Consider the following 19561-nt stretch of genomic DNA (forward strand, 5'->3'; position numbering starts at 1 on the left):
TCAGCACTGGGAGAACTGATGTTTCACTCCATGCACATTCCTCTGCTAGTGAGCATCTACCTCACGGTTACATTTCTAATAGCTCAGTTTAAGTGTTTGCCCTTTTAGCTGCTATGTATCACTACCCAAAACACTGCGTCCTTGTCCTCTTTTAAAGTCAAACACTGCACATGTCCTCTTTAATTCGTTGTCAATAGCAACATTGACCTATAAATTCAGTTAAAAGAATTTAGCCATGTCTAAATGCCACTATTTTAGAGGGAGGGAGGGAGGGGGGGGGGGGGGGTTTAAAGGGTGAAACAGAAACGGGAAGTTGAAACACGCACGCAAACATTGAAACCCCAAAGCACCTCTTGCAGCATGCGCCTCACACATACGTTTCACTACATAAACTAGCTTAGAAAAACAAATCGTTTGGTGAAACGGAGCAATGCGGTGTTGGAGTGTTCAGGCAACACAAGGCAGTCGTCGTGGGGGTGTGAGGTAAGGTAGCTGCTATGGCCAAGTGGAAGGAATCAGGTGAAAAGTGGCTAATTAAAGTTAGGCCTGTCACTATTATTACATGATCACCTGATTGCAATTGTGTGAGATAAATCACAACGTTTTCATGATGGTGTATATTTAAGTTATTTGTCATAAGCACACAAGCAAGTCAGCATTAAAATGTCATGATGGTGACAATAGTGACAGCCCTAAACCCCACAGGAACCTCACAGTAATCACAGTTTTGGACAGCGATTAAGGGAGGTTCTTCGGTTGATCCAAATGGATGGGAGAGCATTAGAGGGAGAGATTCAAACTAATGGTCCAGAGAGCGATGTGTTCCGTTTGAAGGAGTGTGGCTGGGCTTCATATGACCTGGCAGCAGCTGGCCGGAGCCGAGGTACAGAGCAGTCCATCCCTGGGGCCTCCGCCATGCTGGATGTTGACAGAGATGGTCTTCTCACACAGAGGTAGCTGGAGCACGCCATTCTTCAAACCCGCAAGGTTGTCGCTGTTGTCCCTGCCGCCCCCGCCCCGCCCGCCCAGCATGCCTGGGGAGCTTGCAGCCTTGCGGTGCGGCGGGTGGTGGTGGTGGGCGGTGGCGTGCGTGCGGGGCAGAGTGGCAGCGGTGGTGGGGAGGGTGATGGTGTCCAGGCTCCCGTTGGAGCCCACGCACGTCATCCTCCAGGTGGATTTCTCCTGGAGTTTCACGTTCCGAGGGTCTATGATGAACCTGCTCCCACCCCCTCCTCCTCCCCGGCTGCCCCTGGCGCGGTGCTGCTGCAGAGTGGAGCTGAGGCAGAGGCTCATCAGCTTCAGGCTCTCCACCAGCTCAGTGCTGCGCGCCGTCGTCCGCGACGACCGCGACGAAGAGCTGACGGACGGGTTAGTAGTGCTGCTGCTGTTACAACAGCTGGAGGGGCTGCCTTGTCCTTTACCCCCTCCTCCTCCTCCTCCTCCCCCCCCACCTCCCTCGCTTCCCCCGCCCCTGGGAGGACTCCCTCTGTCGGGTCCGGAGGAGCCTCCTCCTCCCTCCCCAGGAGGCTTCCCCTGTCCCGAGCTGCTGCCGCCCCCGTTGCCTCCCGAGCTCCCCGGAGGGCCCTCGCTGCTGTCCCGTCGGTTCCAGCTGTAGCTGAAGCCAGAGTCTTTGTCCAGGCGCCGGCGGTGGCTCTCCGAGTCGTCGTCGCTGGTCTCGGAGCTGGAGCAGGACGAGCCGCGGCCCTGGCTCTTGCGCCGGTGGTAGCGCTTCTGCGTGGAGCCAGGCGACGACGCGGAGCCGGCGCCCGAGGTGGAGTCGCCGCTCATGTTCATCTTGAGGCGGCTGAGTTTGGGCGGCAGGCCCTCGTGCGTGTCGAAGTCGTCGTCCGACTCTCCCTCCTCCTCGAAGATCTGGTTGAGCACGGGGGCGCTCTTCCTGGAGGTCAGCCGGTTGGTGATGGACGGGGGCTTCCGCCGCAGGATCACCTGCGTGGGCAGCGGAGACGGGTCCTGTTCTTCCTCCTCCTCCTCATCCTCCTCCACCCTGACGAACGACGACACAGAAAACGGATCCATTCGTTTAACTGTTTAACACACCTAAAGATCTTAACTCATTGCCTGCCACGGAACAAGTTTGACGAGTGCATATGTATAATGACAAGGATGTATATGTATAATTACAAGGATTATTTTCCGATTCTAGGACGCCCGTGGTGGGTGTCTTTTGAATTTTCCTGTGCGCGGATCGGAGCAACGCAGAATATTCAGCAGAATACTGAACAATCTGCCTCGCCCCCGTCGCTAGGATGGTTTTATGTTCTTAATGGGGACCTGATGATCTGTCTTTGTGATATGTTTGTATTGTGTTATATGGTTCCGTGTTGTTTTTTATACAATAAAGATTATTCAACCTTTCTTCAAAGGTTGGTGAAATACGCACTGGATCCTGCCAATCAATGAGTTGAACACAAAGATCTTGACTCATCAATCGGATACTTCCATTTGTTTCACATAAGCTCATGAACACATAAAACCTTATAATTCAATCAAGTCAAAAAGGATGAACAATAAAGGAGAAACATTTCAATGTGGCCCACCTGAACAGGCATGTTCGCTGCTTGGCTGTAATGGAGGGTGTGGGGCCCCTGTGGGGGGCAGAACTAGAGCCAGCAGCAGGGCCCAAGGCACTGGCACAAGCTCCCTGGAACCAAGAGAAAAGCTGATCAGCCTGTGAGTTTGTATATCTGCTATTTTTTGATAGTCAAAGCATAACATAATGGTTAAAGTGGTTCCAGGTTAATTCTACAGGGTTCCCACACATCTTTACCAATTCATTTCCAAAACTTTTCCAAGACTTTTCCAGAATATTTAACCCGATTTCCAGGACTATATAACAATAATTCAGCTCAATAACGAGTCGCTTACTCCTATGCGCAAATAATCATATTTCAACTGGGGACCCCGGCACCCTGACGAGCACTAAAAGTAGAGGAATTTTGTATAACACGGTTTTATTGTGAAAATAGCAGATCTACATGCTCACAACGCCTCGCAACGCATCTGCTATTTTCACAAATTCTGCCTCTAATATAAAATATTTCCAGGAATTTCATGACCGTGGGAACCCTGATTCTAATAATGAAGGATGACAAAATGAGAGCACCTGTGCTGGCTGTACTGGAGAGTCTGTGACCGTGCTCTCCTCACGTCTCCCGAGCTCCAGGAGGCCCTTGGAGCGGTGTCCATTGAGCAGGTTCTCAGCGCTGCGGGCTGGGGACTGCGGCCCCCCACCATGGGAGATGGACGAGGCCGCCAAGCTGTCTTCTATGTCCTGGTGCATGTCCACTCTGGTGGGCCACGACTGCCTACAGAGGACGGGAACACGAGACAGAGTCATTACAGTCATACAAATAGTAATCAACCCATTAAGACCCGTGGCTGATCCTACAAATGCCTTCAAAAATCAGTAGTTCTCGCACTTTCGAGATAAAAATAAATAAATAATAATAATAATATAAATAGATCTTTTTGATATAGCCAACGCATTGTATACAGTATATTTAGGCCTTTTTCTAATTGAATTTATGTTTTTCTTATACTATATTGACATAGTTGACATACATTGTGAATTTGTGATCCACTGTTTTGTATAAGTTGTATAATGAATTTGAGATGTGTATTAACTGCTCTATATACTGACGGTGATGACAAGATGACTTTAGCATAATGATCACCACCTGTTGAGGCTCATCTCTGCAATGAGGGACTGTGATTGGTTGTAGTAGATCTCTGTGTTTAGCTGTCCTGCTACTATCTGTTAGCAGATGCCTGAAGAAGGTCGTCGACCGAAACGTTGCATTATTAAATAAAAAAATAGTTCCTTGGTGTGTAAGTGTAAGATGGTGTGCGGGTCATATGTACTATTTGTGCATGATTGAAAGTATTCACTGATCCCTGCCTACGCACCCGTCTCTAAGCCTATCAGGTGTGCATAAGACCTCGTTGCCTGTCTGCCTGATATAGCCAACGCAAAAATAATTTCTTTTTTTATTACCCCACAATTAATGTTTATCTGCGCTTTGGCTGAAGAGCTTTCATTACACTCGAATTTCCCTTTGGGAAAACTGTACACATTTCTACCAGTCAAACAGACGATAACTCAAACCTTTAACTCTGAATACCATCTGTAAACAGGAAGACCCCTGTGAGAAGTTTTACAATGACTATGGTTAACCTCATCACCAGACTTTCCACCTCGGAGGAAAGCCTGGTATTCGTTTTAAACGGGTTATGTGATCCGGTCTAGGCGCGGCTTAAACCGGAAAGAAGACTGTAAAGAGGAAGACCGGCCGACTGATGTCTACAACATGACGTAATGTTATTCTCGTAATAAAACAAATCAATTTGTTTATTATCGCTAGTCGCGTTACGAGTTAGAATAAGAGATCAACATACCGAACGATAATTAGCAAAAGAAACAAAACGATTATACCAATTTAAACCAATTTCAAAACCTGTAGTCCGACCTGATGACTACAACATGATGTGGGTCATTTCTGCTCCAGGCCGGATCAGAAACTCGAAAACGGTGCCCATCCCAGGCTGATCTAAAGAGACCAATAAATGAAGCCTAGTGTCAAGGAACTGTGCTTTACCTCACTAAATATAATCTCATCCTGTATTTTATTTTTCAAAGGCCTCCGTCTAATCTGCCCAAATGTGCCCAACAGATTTGGTACCATTTTAGTTGCGAGTCATACAGAGGCTCTGCTTTATTTACTGTATTATTTAGTAAGCCTGCTACACAAAGACCCATTTGTCTATCCGTGTTGCTATTGTTAGCTAAAAAATAAGCACCTCTATTCAACGACACTGAGCAATGCACTAATTAAATGCAGTCTGCCAACTTGCCACGATTTGCAAAGGAGAGAAAGGGAGTCCGCAAAGCAGATTAGTCAGTTGCACAAGTAGATGACTGTGAATGTCAGCCAATACAAAAGCTGAATACCATTACAATTTACTCTAAGCTTATGCTGGGAGATTGTGTCTTTTTTCTCCTTGCACAATAACCTGTTTTACAGTCCAACAGCCACCGGGAATTCTATAAATAATCTCTTATGTGTCAATGTGTGTCATTTCATGAAACATTTGTTGGCAGAATCGACACCCAAATTATGTCTTGGCTGTTTTGAGACTACTATGCAAGAACTTCTATTTGCATTTTCACATAAATCGAGCTTGCCATAAATGTACAGGTATGCATAACTGATGTGCTGAAAATGGAATCACCAGGTGAGGTGACCTTATGGAATTTTGGGGAGGTTTAATAACTCTGAAATGAGCCATGTTAACAGAGGGATTTTAACATTGGCTTGTCTTTGTTGTTTGTACCAGGGGGTGAACTTGATTATACAGCTCAGCAAACAGTCTTCTGGAAAGTTTGTGTTGACAGAGAAGAGCTGAAAACAAACAGTGAGACAGAGTGGGTCCCTCTGCGACACCGCAGTTAGCACAATTAATCCCATGGCAGGATCCTCATTAGCTCAACACACACCAGCATCACAAGGACTTCAAATCAATATCACCATTATATCAAACTTTTGCCTCGATTATGCTTAATTGTTGCCTTGTGGTTCTCGGTTTCCCTCTCCTTCATTCCCTTTGAAAAACACTACAACACAGAAGGACATTCAAACAGTCTCTCTCTCAGCTCTACCTTACTGTATATTAGGGCTGGGCGATATAACTTCAAATCAATATCACGATTATTTCAAACTTTTGCTTTGATTATGATTAATTAACGATTATATTATTTTTTAAAAATCTGCAAGTTCACAAGCTTGCAAAGGGAGCTTGTAGATCAGTTATTTTCACACCCCACCACTGTTCAACATACAGAGCTTAAGTTGGTTATTGGTTCTAATAAATGTCTGTTTCCATATATTTTCAGTTAATTGCCCAGCCTTATTGTACATGTTGAGAGGCTGTCTATCTGCGTGTGTCTACTGAACACAGCTCTGTGGAGGGAGTTCTACCTGAGTTCAACATCACAAGTCTTCGCTACTAGACAAGTCTCCTGCTTCTTTTACTCTTTCCCCTTACAGAAACCTGCAAAGATTGATGGATGGGTTTGGACTTCTTTTATTATATTTTATTTTAGCTTTGTTTAGACAGGAGAGTCAAGAGACAGGAAAGTGAAAACAGAGAGGGGGAGGGAAATGCATTCCTGGTGGAATTTTGAAAAAATGTTGGTCACACTGTCAAGAGTTAAATGAACACTGAGAATGTTACTGTATATATAGAGAGAAGAAGCATGTTGGTGTCATCACCATAAAACACCCTCAAATATGACAAGAAAGTATTCTAAGTACGGTGTACATTATGTGTCTATCCCTACTGTAGGTACTGGGAAACAACTATGTGTTTACTACTTGGCGCTGGGTCACATTTTACTCCACTCTCCTTTTCCTCTTTTTATCTTTCTCGTTGTTAGTAATCCACACTGAAGGGAGATGTACCAGGGCTCTCTCTTCTGCTCTTCACTGGGGGAGTGATATACTGTAAAATAACTAGGTTTTATATCACGAGGTCAGCCTTCTGGAGATTGTGGTGCTCCTCTCTCCTCTCTTCCTTATTTGCTCCTCCTTCGTCTTATTATTTCCTTTTAGAAATGTACGCTGCACTCTCTCCGCCTCTGCCTTTTAAGATCAAGGATATTGTCAAAGACGCAGACGGTGGAAAAGGTCCAGAATTCATGTACTGCCGCTCTGCTTCCTCCTTTCTCTTTTCTTGAGCCCGGTGGGCACAGGAAGTAAATCGACATACCGATCACAGCGAGGACAATCATCTAAACCAGTCTGGAGGAAAGGGGGACCTTTGTTAGTACCACGTTTCAGCTTCACTCAGGCTGTTCAGATGGTTATGATGAGCGCCCGGGGGGACCTGTTAAGTGCCTTGCTCAGGGACACTTCGCTATAGCTGGGGCCGGGAGACAAACCGGGGACCTTCAGTTTCCCTCACGGCCTCTCCACCCATTAACCCATTTAGGCCTAGAATTATTGAATGCTTTAGCTATAGAAAAATAGCAGATATACAAGCTCACAGCGCGGCACCGAGTGCCGTGCTGCGAGCTTGTCCCTGGAAGTAAATATTTTGTCCGTGGCCAAATAAATATAATTTTGGGGGTCCTTCACATGAAAAGGTTTGAGAACCACTGACATAGTAGTCTCTCAAGAACAGACTAACTGAGCTCCAGTTAAGTGAAAAGGACCTTTTCTTTGATATAGAAACATTTTTTTTTTTTTTTAAGAATCTGTATAGTTCTCACACTCTTAAGAGTTTTCAAAAATAGCAGATGCACAAGCTTGCAGCGCAGACCTGCTACTTCTGAATAGCCAATGCAAAAATCTAAAATGACACAGATGTCTTCCCGGTTTAAAAACCAGATCATCCGCATCCGCACACATGCTTTATTGCACACAACTGTTCTCACCAACAGAGTGCATTTGTCACCTGCAGTAAACAGGCATTATTAAAAGTTGTCATATTTCACAAAACGGCTACATTTTTTCTATTGTCTAGACTAGAGTATTTAATAACTAGAATTAGATGTGGTTAATATCCTCCCTGCTGAACCAAGCTCCCTGACATCATCATGGACACACAGCCCACCCACAGGTACTTACCACATCATAACAAACACACATTCAATTACACTTAAGCACATCACGGATTCACCTATTACACACTTTTTATGTGCTTTCACCTTTTTTGTGACATTTTGTTCCTTTATTGCTCTTTTTGATTATCATTATTCTGGTATTTTAATTTTAATGTGTTAGTCATAAATGGGTGAACGTCGGTTTTGCTTGCTTACAGTACATTTATTTTATTTGTTTATGTAAAGCGACTTTGGGTACTTAGAAAAGCACTAAATAAATCCAAGCTATCATTATTAAATTGTGCAAATAAATAAAGCTGAACTAAAGTGGAATAGGTAATCTCCTAAATTCCAGGCAGCACTACTTTGTAAATGATGTTCGAATGATAGCGGATTGATTGATTAAATATTTTATTAATGGTTTGTAAAAAGTACAGAGGTACAGTTATACAATAATGCTATAAGGAGGGGAAAAAAGGCATGAGGGCTTCCATTGTGGTCCAACTCTATGTATTCAATTCATCCTCCGTTCTGAGGTCACAGGACCAAGGTCGTTGGATTTGAACCGGAGCGAGTGTGTGTTGAGACGAGCGTTCTTGTATTCGTTTGAATGAATACCTATTCAGCTTGGATGGTGCTCAAGCAAGACGGTTTTAAATATGCATATAAAAGTACAATGGGGTTGCTGGTGCATGTGAGTGTGAGTGTGAGTGTGAGTGTGTGTGTGTGTGTGTGTGTGTGTGTGTGTGTGTGTGTGTGTGTGTGTGTGTGTGTGTGTGTGTTACCTGAACTGTGCCTTGATGTTACTAGGACTGGAGGAGCGTGTCTGAACCACTTCCTCCTGCTTCTCCCTTAAGATCCTCTCTGCTAGCAGGTAGTACGTGGCTGTGATGTGGTTGTACTTGTTGGTCTCCAGGGCTCTGAAATGACACGACAAATCAAATCAAAACTTGACTTATGGAGCACTTTTAAAACAACCGAAATTGACCAACGAGAAAAACAATCAAAGCAAAAGCATATACATCTAAGCCGGGGTCAACATGAGCACAAAAAATTGAGTATATGCACAATAGAGGGTATGCGTGTGACAATCATCATACACAAAAGTTATGCAGGAACGCCTACTGAGCGGCAAAATACTACTTTCTGGCCTTGACAGCTCATACATCAGAAAAGTCATATCAGTTTGCATTAAACAACGTTAAACTCACTTTGCCATTCACTTTGTGCATGCGCATACCCTCTATAAAACAAACATAATATGAGCTCAAGTGAGACTAAAACATGGATGGACTGATCAGACCTAATATGGAAGGGCCTGGGGACTGCTGCCAACGTGCGTTCGCCCCTGGTTCTCTTGACCAGTAGTTGCTCGTCAGCAGATCTCAGAGCTCTAGGTGGGGTGTAGGGTTCCAGGAGCTCAGAGAGATACCGAGGGGCCAGCCCGTTTAAAGATTTAAAAGCAACAATGGGATAATGCACATCACAATACAGTGTGGATAATAGTAAGGACATATTTATGGAATGCAGAATGAACTACTTTCCGGCATGTCGGCATTTAAGTGGTTAAATAGTGAAATACAGAGAGAAATACATTATTTTAGGAAATTATGAGAGATAGTTGGCTGTGCTGAGGGTCAATCTTCCAGGCAAAGACAAGACATGACAACTGAATGTCATAATTACTGTCACCAGCACCACAGAATGAGATACATACTGTGTGGCTGTGTGGCGCGGTCGTAGCTCGTTGATCTCTGGGGAGCCACAGGAGAAGCAACTAAACGTCACAATGACTATGCTCTTAACATCATGTTAGAACACTGATGTATGTTATGTGGCTGTGATGTGGTTCTAATAGTTGACCTCCAGATCTCTGAGAAAATGCCAACGCAACAAGAGAACTATCACAACACACGGAGGGAGTGCTGATGGTTTCCCCATCGTAGAAGAAAAACATTGCATCATGGGAGGTACAGTATGTTTCACCAGGCAAAGGGCTGGCAACCTTGACAGTGAGGGAAACCACTGCTCTCACCTTAGTGTTCAGTCATGCTAGCTGTTCATTATAATATCAAGGGTGAGTCCATGTCACACCCTCTTTTAACTTATGCCCCTACCCAGGATTCCAGATGAATTCCCATTGGTCCAGGCCGCCACACCCGAGATTCCCGAGATACTTAAAAGTAACTCTTTAAACTCAAAGTTTAATGAGAGCAGTCAATGAGTTAATAATAACCACCGATAACTAGGGTTGGGGGCGGTAACCGCCGTACCGCCGTACCGTGGTAAACCGAGGTCTGCCCATAGACCATAAAAATGGGTACACGGAGACAAGCTGTGACATTTCTCATGGTAAACTGCGACCTTCGGTCGCAATCAAACGATACATTTTCAAAATTCTGAATTATGGGAAGGCTTTGAGATAAAATGTGATGTTTTTAAGAAGTGATTTGGCTCCTGAACCACTATAACCAAAACCACAGGAGGAAACCCAGTAGCAGAGCAGATGTCACAACACCGTACATAGAGGAACACAACAACAGCAACGTGGAGGGAGGAAACCATTTAGTTTACATCAGTGGCTCGGCTGGCTCCACAACCTTTTTTTGGATCAGGGCCCACATGAGTGATCGTTGCCCACCCAATTATACATTTTTGTTCTGGCTTGGATCAATATCCTTTAAGTTCCTATTTATCACAATTAAAAGTCATTTTTGTAGGTTTTAAAGAAAACACACCATGATTTTCCTTTTTTAAAATATATATTGATGTCATATTATCAATAAAATAAATGTATTTGGGGACACACTTGCAATATGCTGACGGCTGTGACGGCCCACAGGTTGAGAATTAATGAGTTACACAGGGGGGGTGAGGTGAAGGGGGGGGGGGGGGGCACTATAATGCTGTTATGTAACCCAGTAATATGTGCCATGCCCACAGTAGGGTCTGTCTAATACACTGATGTCAGACAAGGCAGTGTAATAACATTTCAGTGGTTTAATTATCTAACCACTACATTTTGGGGTCTGTGATGCTCTGGAGTCTAGTAGATTCCACTAAGATTATGTCACAACAACCACGCAAGCTTAACCAATGATTTGGAATTGGACACCAAACCCTGCCACAGTCATCCTATGGAGATCGTTCCATCATTGGCCATTCATCCAGTAACCCAACTCACGGCATTCAACGACCAGCATTGAAGATGAACACACTGTAACATGCTAAGGAGAAGAGCGGTCCTACAAAAAAGGATAAACTAATTACATAATCCCAACTGTATCCAAGCAACACAGTCTCTCCTGCTGTCTGTATGTTAAACAGCTTTGATTGATGCTCAACTTTGCGTATGGATGTCTTTCCTCCCTTTAAATGTACTAGCAGCTTTATTCAAAGCTCTTTACAAAGTACACTGCATTCACCCATAAGTACACAAATTCACACAACGATAGCAGTAGGGTTGAGACGATATGAACATTTCATGTCACGATTATTGTGACCAAAGGAATTGCGATTTACGATATTATCGTGATAATCAAGATATTCAAAATACCCCCAAAAGCCATTATCCTGAGGCGGAACATTTGCCAAAAAACAGCAGATCTACAACTCACAATGCGTTGCAATGTGACTCGTTGTGAGCTTGTAGATCAGGGTAAAAATATCTTCAAACCTGACATGCATTAATATTCTTCCCTCAAATGTTAACTACAATCTCTCAACAGCATAATATGCAGGGCTTTAAGGGCTGTATTATCTTCAAGTAGCTCATCCCAATAGATTCAATTATCTTCAAGTATTTAAACATGGCGTCCTGATTTATGTGACCCTGATGTGATGTGCGAACAGACTCCCTAAGCAGCAAGTGGGATTAGTGCTCAGCTGTATAATAAACTAATCAACTCAGATTCTCAGAACTGATGCCAACTGTTGCATACACAGGATGACAGTGTTATGCATTTGTTTATAATCTATTAGGCACCATGTACTCCAAATACTTTGAACCGTTTCTGTTTTTGCGCCCACACATTCTGTCTGTGTCCAAAGAGACAGGTCATTTTAAAAAATGTCATTATCTCAAGTGAGCCTAAAAACACAAAAGTGGTTAAGGATGGATTGATGGACCCTACAGGTCGATTTGAAACATTAGGTGTCAACTGTGCATGTGAAAGACAGCTAGCTGGTAGGTTGTGGATACAATAAAGCATTATGTAACTTCCTTTTCAAACACTATGCAAAATACAATTTCATCCATGTCATATTGTGTGACCACCAGTAAAATACAGATTTGTATTATTATTGTAGTACACCATGTAGGTTAGAATATAATACAGCTACAGCATGACAGAATATACAGCAGTACAACCAATTCATGTACTTCACACATCCCATCAAAGATTGATGCTCAATGCTCAAAGCCTAGCTTGTAAAAGAGATACAAATGCACAATTTAGCACTCTACTACCGTCTCATGGGATTACACAAGCTCAAGATCATTGTGTGTGTGTGTGTGTGTGTGTGTGTGTGTGTGTGTGTGTGTGTGTGTGTGTGTGTGTGTGTGTGTGTGTGTGTGTGTGCTCACACACAGGAGTGTGGGCAGACATACATAGGCCTACAGTACAAGCATATACAATGCACACAAACATGACCTCCATTAGTGTGTAAGAAGTAATGGAATGTCATGTCTTGTATCACAGGACCCATGAGGAGGGTGAAGGAAGAAGTTAAAGCATGAACAACACTGTATGTGGTCTTAACATTAAGGGCATTAATGTGTTTGTCTCTCTCCAGCAGCAATATGTTCCTATAGCCTTGTAGGTGACACCACGTCAGAGACTGAAGGCTCCCAGCAAAACAAATGCTTGTTGAGTGTGACAGATGTACACTTTCTGTTCTCTGTGTTTCTTTTACTTCTGTAAATAATAAGGCTAGAAATTGAGGCCAATGGGGATTGGGAAGTATAGCGGTCCAATCCGTGCTCCTGGACAACCTGCTTGTGCGTTCATGAGGCAGAGCCCGTACTTGAGGGATTTGATCAGCGATTGCCTGTTTAGTCGCTAGGCCAACCAAGGACAGACTATACACACACAGCCCGGAGGGATGATAGCTCTTCCATTGGCTAGACCGCTACGCCAACTGGCCGAACAGTGCTGTAACTTCATCACTCAGTGACTGACTGACTTAATCAGTCAAATACATGTCCGTCTCTAGGGCTGGCCCTGCTTGGTCCAGCCAAATAACAAATAGATTCATCATCCCAAAATGAGGCCAGTTTTCATTATCTACTACTTTAAGTGTGTTGAACTGCTGACAGTTATATATACAATTATTATATTCAGTATAGTAAATATAGCCTTACATTAACATTTTCAAAAAATGATACAAAGTGCTACAGTAAGTTAGTAAACACTAATAGATAGGGACAAATTAAAAACGAACAAACTGAACAATCAAAACCTCAATAAGAGGCCATAAAAAGAGAATAGGGCTTAGTACTTGATTTAATGTACTCTACACAGCGTTTGCTGACTTGACCCCCAGGGGGAGACTGTTCCATAACCAAGGAGCCAGGACAGCAAATGCACAGTCACCTCAAATTGTGGTGGTTTATAATCTGATGCAGGATGTGCCTGAGTTGTGCAGAGCAACACCAGTGTACTGTCGCTGATGGATGCCCAAGACTGTTACTTCAGGAAATGGAAAACATAACCTGTGCTCAAATGGATCCAACGTAGTTATTTAGTCACAAGTCCTAGTTAGTACTTTTCATTGGTTCAATCAATACACACATGACCACTTTCAAGTTCATTAAAATAGATTTAGAAAAATATCTATCTATCTATCTACAATATACAAATAAGTTCACAATGCGTTGCATCGCAGCACATTGTGAGCTTGTAGACCGGCTATTTGCTACTTTTGTACGACGTAGGGCATTGATTTACAAAAGAACATGTTGAACATTTGAGAAGCGAGGTTTCTGCCCGACAGTAGCAACGATATTATGCAATTAGAAGCATTTTATACGAGACCCATCCTTGATTGGAAGCCAAAGCAGAGCAGCCAGAACTGGCGTGTCATGAGAGATCACTGAGAAGTCTTAGTAGACGGAAGCTAATTGGAACCGTGCATCAGATTCTTGGTATATACAGTAAAACAATTCAGTGGATGACTTGTTCCAGTTACTGTAAGGACAAGACAAGGCATATTTTAGCAGTATTCCTTAAGTGGAAACAACACTGAAGTTGTCTGGCCATGAATTTAAAATGCACCAATACGAGCACAATCATTTATTCTTTTTGAATACTTTACTTACAAAGACTCATGGCTTTCTCAGTGCCTTGTTACATCTGCTGCGGCCCTACTTTTAATGTCACAAATGTACTGGGAAAATGAACACCAGTCACCATCCAAAAAAACAGACATTTTGGCTATGACTGGTAGTTTTGTCTTCTCTGCCAGCCACTTTAGCTGCAGGTAACCACGCAGCACTGCTATTCTATTCTAAAAATCTGATTTAGCCTAGCTAATGAAAGTCATGTTTTTTAGAATACATGTGACAATGTGGTCAATGATTGAAGACGTTTCCTGGCCTGCAGGCAGCTCTCTTATGGCATGTAATACAGATTATAACAGGTCAGCAGAGAGAGAGAGAGAGAGAGAGAGAGAGAGAGAGAGAGAGAGAGAGAGAGAGAGAGAGAGAGAGAGAGAGAAAGAGAGAGTGTGTGTGTGTATGTGTGTGTGTGTGTGTGTGTGTGTGTGTGTGTGTGTGTGTGTGTGTGTGTGTGTGTGTGTGTGTGTGTGTGTGTGTGTGTGTGTGTGAGAGAGAGAGAACCAGTTTGGCTGGATTTCAAAAGAGAGAACATGAGAGATTGCCATCACTGTAATTGTACATATCTGCACGTACGCAACGGACAAGCCTCTCAAAGAACTACCATGTAAATGGTTTAGTTCAATCAACACATACACACTCCACTATATCCTCTTTAATCGCCATCCAGCATCATGCATGCAGGCATTTGATAACACTGTGTGTGTGTGTGTGTGTGTGTGTGTGTGTGTGTGTGTGTGTGTGTGTGTGTGTGTGTGTGTGTGTGTGTGTGTGTGTACGTACAAGCGTACTGTATAACATTTGTCGATACTTGACTGAAACATCTTGATCAGCATCTGTGTGCAACATTGAGATTCCATTAAACCATGCGTGTCAGGGAAAGGCTTGTTGTTAACATGCACACCTATGTCTGTGCATAGCTCATATGCGCTTCACTGTGACCACCGCCAACCACACCCTAGATGGTATTTTAAGTGTGTGTGCGTGCATGTGTGTGTGTGTGTGTGCTTGTATGCATGCCTGCGTGCATGAATGCGGCAGGTCAACTTACTCCACGATGGCCTCTCTGTCGGCGATGTCGCCCAGCACCATGCGCTGGATGATGCTGTTGTGCTCCTCCTCTGACAGGTTCTTGTGGGAGACAAGAGGCGTGCTGTACTTGGTGGCAGGAGAGGGGTCCACCCCCTGGAGCCACGCATGGCTCTCAATCTCCTCCAGGGACGCTCGTCGCTTGGGGTCCCTCTGGAGCATGCGGTCTATCAGGCTGGATGGAGACCGGAGTGGGGGAGTGAAGAATGATGGAGGGAGGTTGGAGGATTGGGGGAGATGGAAATGGAAAGGATGGAGTGATATGAGAGAGAGAGAGAGAGAGAGAGAGAGAGAGAGAGAGAGAGAGAGACAAAGAGGGTAACGAGGGATGAGGTGTGGAATAATGTTGAAAAGGGGGGAGAGAGAGAAAAAGAGAAAATAAGTCAAATGTTCAGATCTGTCAACATGGCAACATTTGCTCTTGTCTAGAGAAAGAAGGCAAGCAAGCAGACACATTCATATACAGTACAGTCACTGTCAGTCAGCAAATGAATCAACATATTCAAGGACTTGGCATAGTGAATGATCAATATTTTAAGACCAATGTGAATGACACATCGCAGTGCGATTCCTCACATCCATTTTGTACAACTCAACAAAGTGAGTAGTGTTCTATTTTCCTCCTACATAATTTCCGGTAGCCTTGTCACACAGCCTCAGTGTTTCCTCAGTAATTATGTGTACCACTGCTACTTAGGAATCACTTTTAGTTTTACTCTCAGTTGTGGCTACAGAAAAAGGTTGTTACTTTCTTAATTTAGTTTTCTTTGGATGCTTTATCATAAAAAACACTATACCTCATTACCTCAATGGGAACATATTCCTTGAGCACAGTTTTAAGAGTTGAATCATCAAAATAAAGAGGGATAGGATACGTATACGAGTGTACAAGGCATAGGCTTACTTCTTTGACAGGACTATTGTTGTGGAACTGTGGCTGGCCACTGGCTAACAGTCTGAATTCCTCATGCAAATGGAACCGCTTCAAAAGGAGATTGCAATTTAATAGGATTTGGTGGAGAATGAAATCTGGTAAGAGGGCTAAAATTAATACTATAAAAAGCTTCAAGGGTTGTCTGCAAAAATATGTGATATCTGCCAGATAAAAGAAAAAAATAGGCACAAAGTAGAGACAAAATCCTAACCGTGAAGATTAGTCGCATTTACTATGTGACAGATGGGCCGGTCAGAGACTTCTCAGTAGACTAGAAGCTATTCTGTACTACAGCATTTCTGACTATGACCCTGCATTCACAATGTGGTTTACGGTTGTCCCAGTGTGTTTTAATGAGCCTCCCTGGATGCCACGGCTAGAATGAATTTACTCAATTTGAGAAACACCTTAAGAACTCCCACTCAGCAGACTTTGGGTTCGGACAGACATACACAAGCACACACAGGAACCGACGTGTACCCATTAGGGATGGAACGATAAGCGATATTATCGTTTATCGTGATAAAAAACACTAACGATAATCATATCGTAGAGATTTAATTTATCGTGATATCGTCCTCCATCATGCACTGGGATCAATTCACATTTTATATCCGGTACCACTTAAACCCTCTATAATTGGTAAAAGGTACTTATAATATGTACTCGATAGTCTTTTTTCACTCTATCAAATGTCTTTGCCGAAAGAATTGTCAATCTACAAATCTACAAGCCCACAATGCGATGTATTGTGGGCTTGTATACATTACACTTCCAAATCTATATATAATCGGATCGAAATTGAAAAAACCTGTATCGATGCATCTTTAGTCCCATCCCTAGTACCTGTTCCATCCATCCACACACAGACACGCCTGTAGAACCCTTATACGAGTCTGGAGGGGCAGTGCTCTCACAGTAACCAAGACAATGCACTTTCCCTCATGTCAGTTCAACTGAATCTAGTTTTCCAACATTTTCAAATCCCCCCCGGGCCAGAGTGGGACAGACTTCACAACCCAGAGCCCCCGTGGCTACAGACAAGGCATAGCAAGGCCAGGGCTCTCTGTCAGTCATGTTGGGGATTAGTCAGAGTTAGCTACACTCCCTATGGACCACTACCACCAGCAGCTGTAGCAACAGTAGGGGTAATATGCAATCTATCTGCACACACACACTGCCAGCTCGCTGATAAGAACAGAGCACTTCCATGTCTGTTTCGTAACCACGCATAAGCACACGTGTTAGCCAGAGTTATGCACATGCACGCGCAGGCAAGTGTGTAAATGCCAGGGCATTCACACACTTGCATGCACGAGCAGATGCTCGCACATACCGGCACCAGCACCAGACGTGTGTCGACAGGCACGAATAGACCAGTTGAATTTGAGCAAGTTGAAACTTAAAAGATGGTTTAACTGACAGACATGTGTCACATAGTGTAATGTGATGAGTTGTGTGTGCTGCAACTGCTCCATTACCGTACACTGTAAAGTACTGAGCGTTGATTTAATTCTGAGAATTTGACTGTGGTTCTCCATGCCTCCGTGGAGACAGAAACATAAAAAACTCAGTTCATAAAGGGTGAAAATGGACCCAAAAACCACTGTGCAGACCGTAGTCAGACCAGGCAGGATGATGACATTATCTGACAACAGAGAGAACACACTTTCACAATGCAACAGCTGGTACTGGTGGTACACAAGGAGGAGGATGGTGTAAGAGTGTGTGTGTGTGTGTGTGTGTGTGTGTGTGTGTGTGTGTGTGTGTGTGTGTGTGTGTGTGTGTGTGTGTGTGTGTGTGTGTGTGTGTGTGTGTGTGTGTGTGTGTGTGCGTGCGTGAGAGAAATGATTGTGTCTCAGGATAGCAGTGTTCCCAAACAGTGTGTACATGTCATGTGAAAATGAACAAGAGACAGGAACTCAGATCCCCCCAAAAAGGACATCTGAAATACTGCAATGTGGTTGTATCCCTCCGCTAAGCAGTTGCAGTTTACATCCATGTTGTGCATACTGCGTACTGACTCATATTGTTCTATATCATCTTGTAAAGTTATGTCCAATACAACATTATATTTCAGGAAATAGAAAGAAGAACCAGTGGATCCAATGTAGTTATTATTTAGTCAAAAGCTCTTGTTAATACCTTCCATTAGTAAATAATTATAAAACCCACACAGACATAACCATTTTTTTCTAAAATAGTGAAAATAGCCAATCTACAAGCTCACAATGTGTCGCATCTCGTTAAAGAAACGTGTAGTGTGAGCTCACAGTTAGGGTTGGGGGCGGTAACCGCCATACCGCCGTACCGCGCTATACCGAGGTCTACCGCGGTGTCAGTGTGCTTACCGCGGTAAAAAAGACAAAAAAAAAAAGTCTATTTTTTATTGGAAAACAAGCGAGTTTTAAAACGGGAGAAGCGAGGACCGCATGTGCTCCATGCCGCTCTGCTCTGGGCCGTGTACCACATGTTTGGAAGCCACATACATCACTCAGACACACAGACAGTCAGACCTACACAGGGCAGCACAGCAGCGTCGTAGAGGAGTACAGAGCAGCGTAAACTTTCTCTGTGATCCACACGACACAAGGATGTTAATACATACCTTGTGTCATGACAGTTTCTTTTTTATTCATACGGATTACTGGCGGAGCGCGGGCCGCGTGGACTAAAACCGAAAATGAAACTATTTTACTTTTTCCACCGCGTCGCGCGATGAGCCCCGTCCGGCGGCGCGTCGGCGATTTTATAACCTTTTCTGTCAAGTCTTGTAACTAAAAACCTGTATATAGCAGCACTCAATCACTGCGATTTGAGAGTTGAGACGTGACGTGAGTTTACAGAATCACTGTACACGATCTGACTACCCGTCCTCTTCTGGTTTGTTCACACAGCTGTTTGTGTCTGAAAAGCCTAAGTAGCTAGCCTACGTTACTATGGTAACCCGACTGCACAGATCTAAAAGCTCAGAACACGTCACGGATGCGATGTGTTGTGAGCTTGTAGATCTGCTCCTTTCAAAGCCAGCTCCTTTTTACAGCTGTGCTGTACGGAGAAGTATAACTCGGGCAGTCAGGCTGTGGAGAGGCGACTTTTGGGAAGATGAATGCAATATTTTGGCTTATCGCCGAACCTTAATTAATAGATACGTGGGTAATTACCGCAATACCGGCGGTAAATGGGAAGACGGTAATCGCGGTAACAAAATGTCGATACCGCCCCAGGCCTACTCACAGTGACCTTGACCAGTGAAAATCAGATCATCCTTGAGTCCAGGTGGATGCTTATACCACATATATGCCAATAATCTCACGTTCACGAGAACGGGATGTACTACAGACACCCTGAAAACACAATGCCTCTCGCCACAGCAGAGGCACAAAAATAACTGGCATCAACATCATGTGACTGGTCTGAAAACTGTCAGAACACAACTATACACCCTGGATGATAAGTTACATGACAGGAACTGTGAATGAAGACACACCAGCCCACAAACTAACCCAACCCAGGCTCGTCCACATCTGTGCGTGTGTGTGCGTGTGTATGATATGCGTGTGTGTGTTTGTCTGTTTGTGTG

General features: G+C 43.8%; 1 protein-coding gene across 1 annotated transcript in view; it reads right to left on the reverse strand.

Moving 5' to 3' along the window:
• Positions 1 to 381: 381 nt before the first annotated feature.
• The window catches only part of snrka (SNF related kinase a), a 60384-nt gene continuing 41204 nt past the window's right edge, over positions 382 to 19561 (reverse strand). Inside the window, exons 4-8 of the mRNA XM_080744683.1 lie at positions 15007 to 15219; positions 8407 to 8541; positions 3125 to 3326; positions 2559 to 2662; positions 382 to 2005 (exon numbers count right to left, since the gene is read on the reverse strand). Of these exons, the coding sequence (XP_080600809.1) occupies positions 850 to 2005; positions 2559 to 2662; positions 3125 to 3326; positions 8407 to 8541; positions 15007 to 15219 (1810 nt within the window). The 3' untranslated portion in view covers positions 382 to 849. The remainder of the gene's footprint in view (positions 2006 to 2558; positions 2663 to 3124; positions 3327 to 8406; positions 8542 to 15006; positions 15220 to 19561) is intronic.

This window comes from Nannobrachium achirus, assembly GCF_963921795.1.
Source record: "Nannobrachium achirus genome assembly, chromosome: 2".
NCBI classification, from domain to species: Eukaryota; Metazoa; Chordata; class Actinopteri; order Myctophiformes; family Myctophidae; genus Nannobrachium; species Nannobrachium achirus.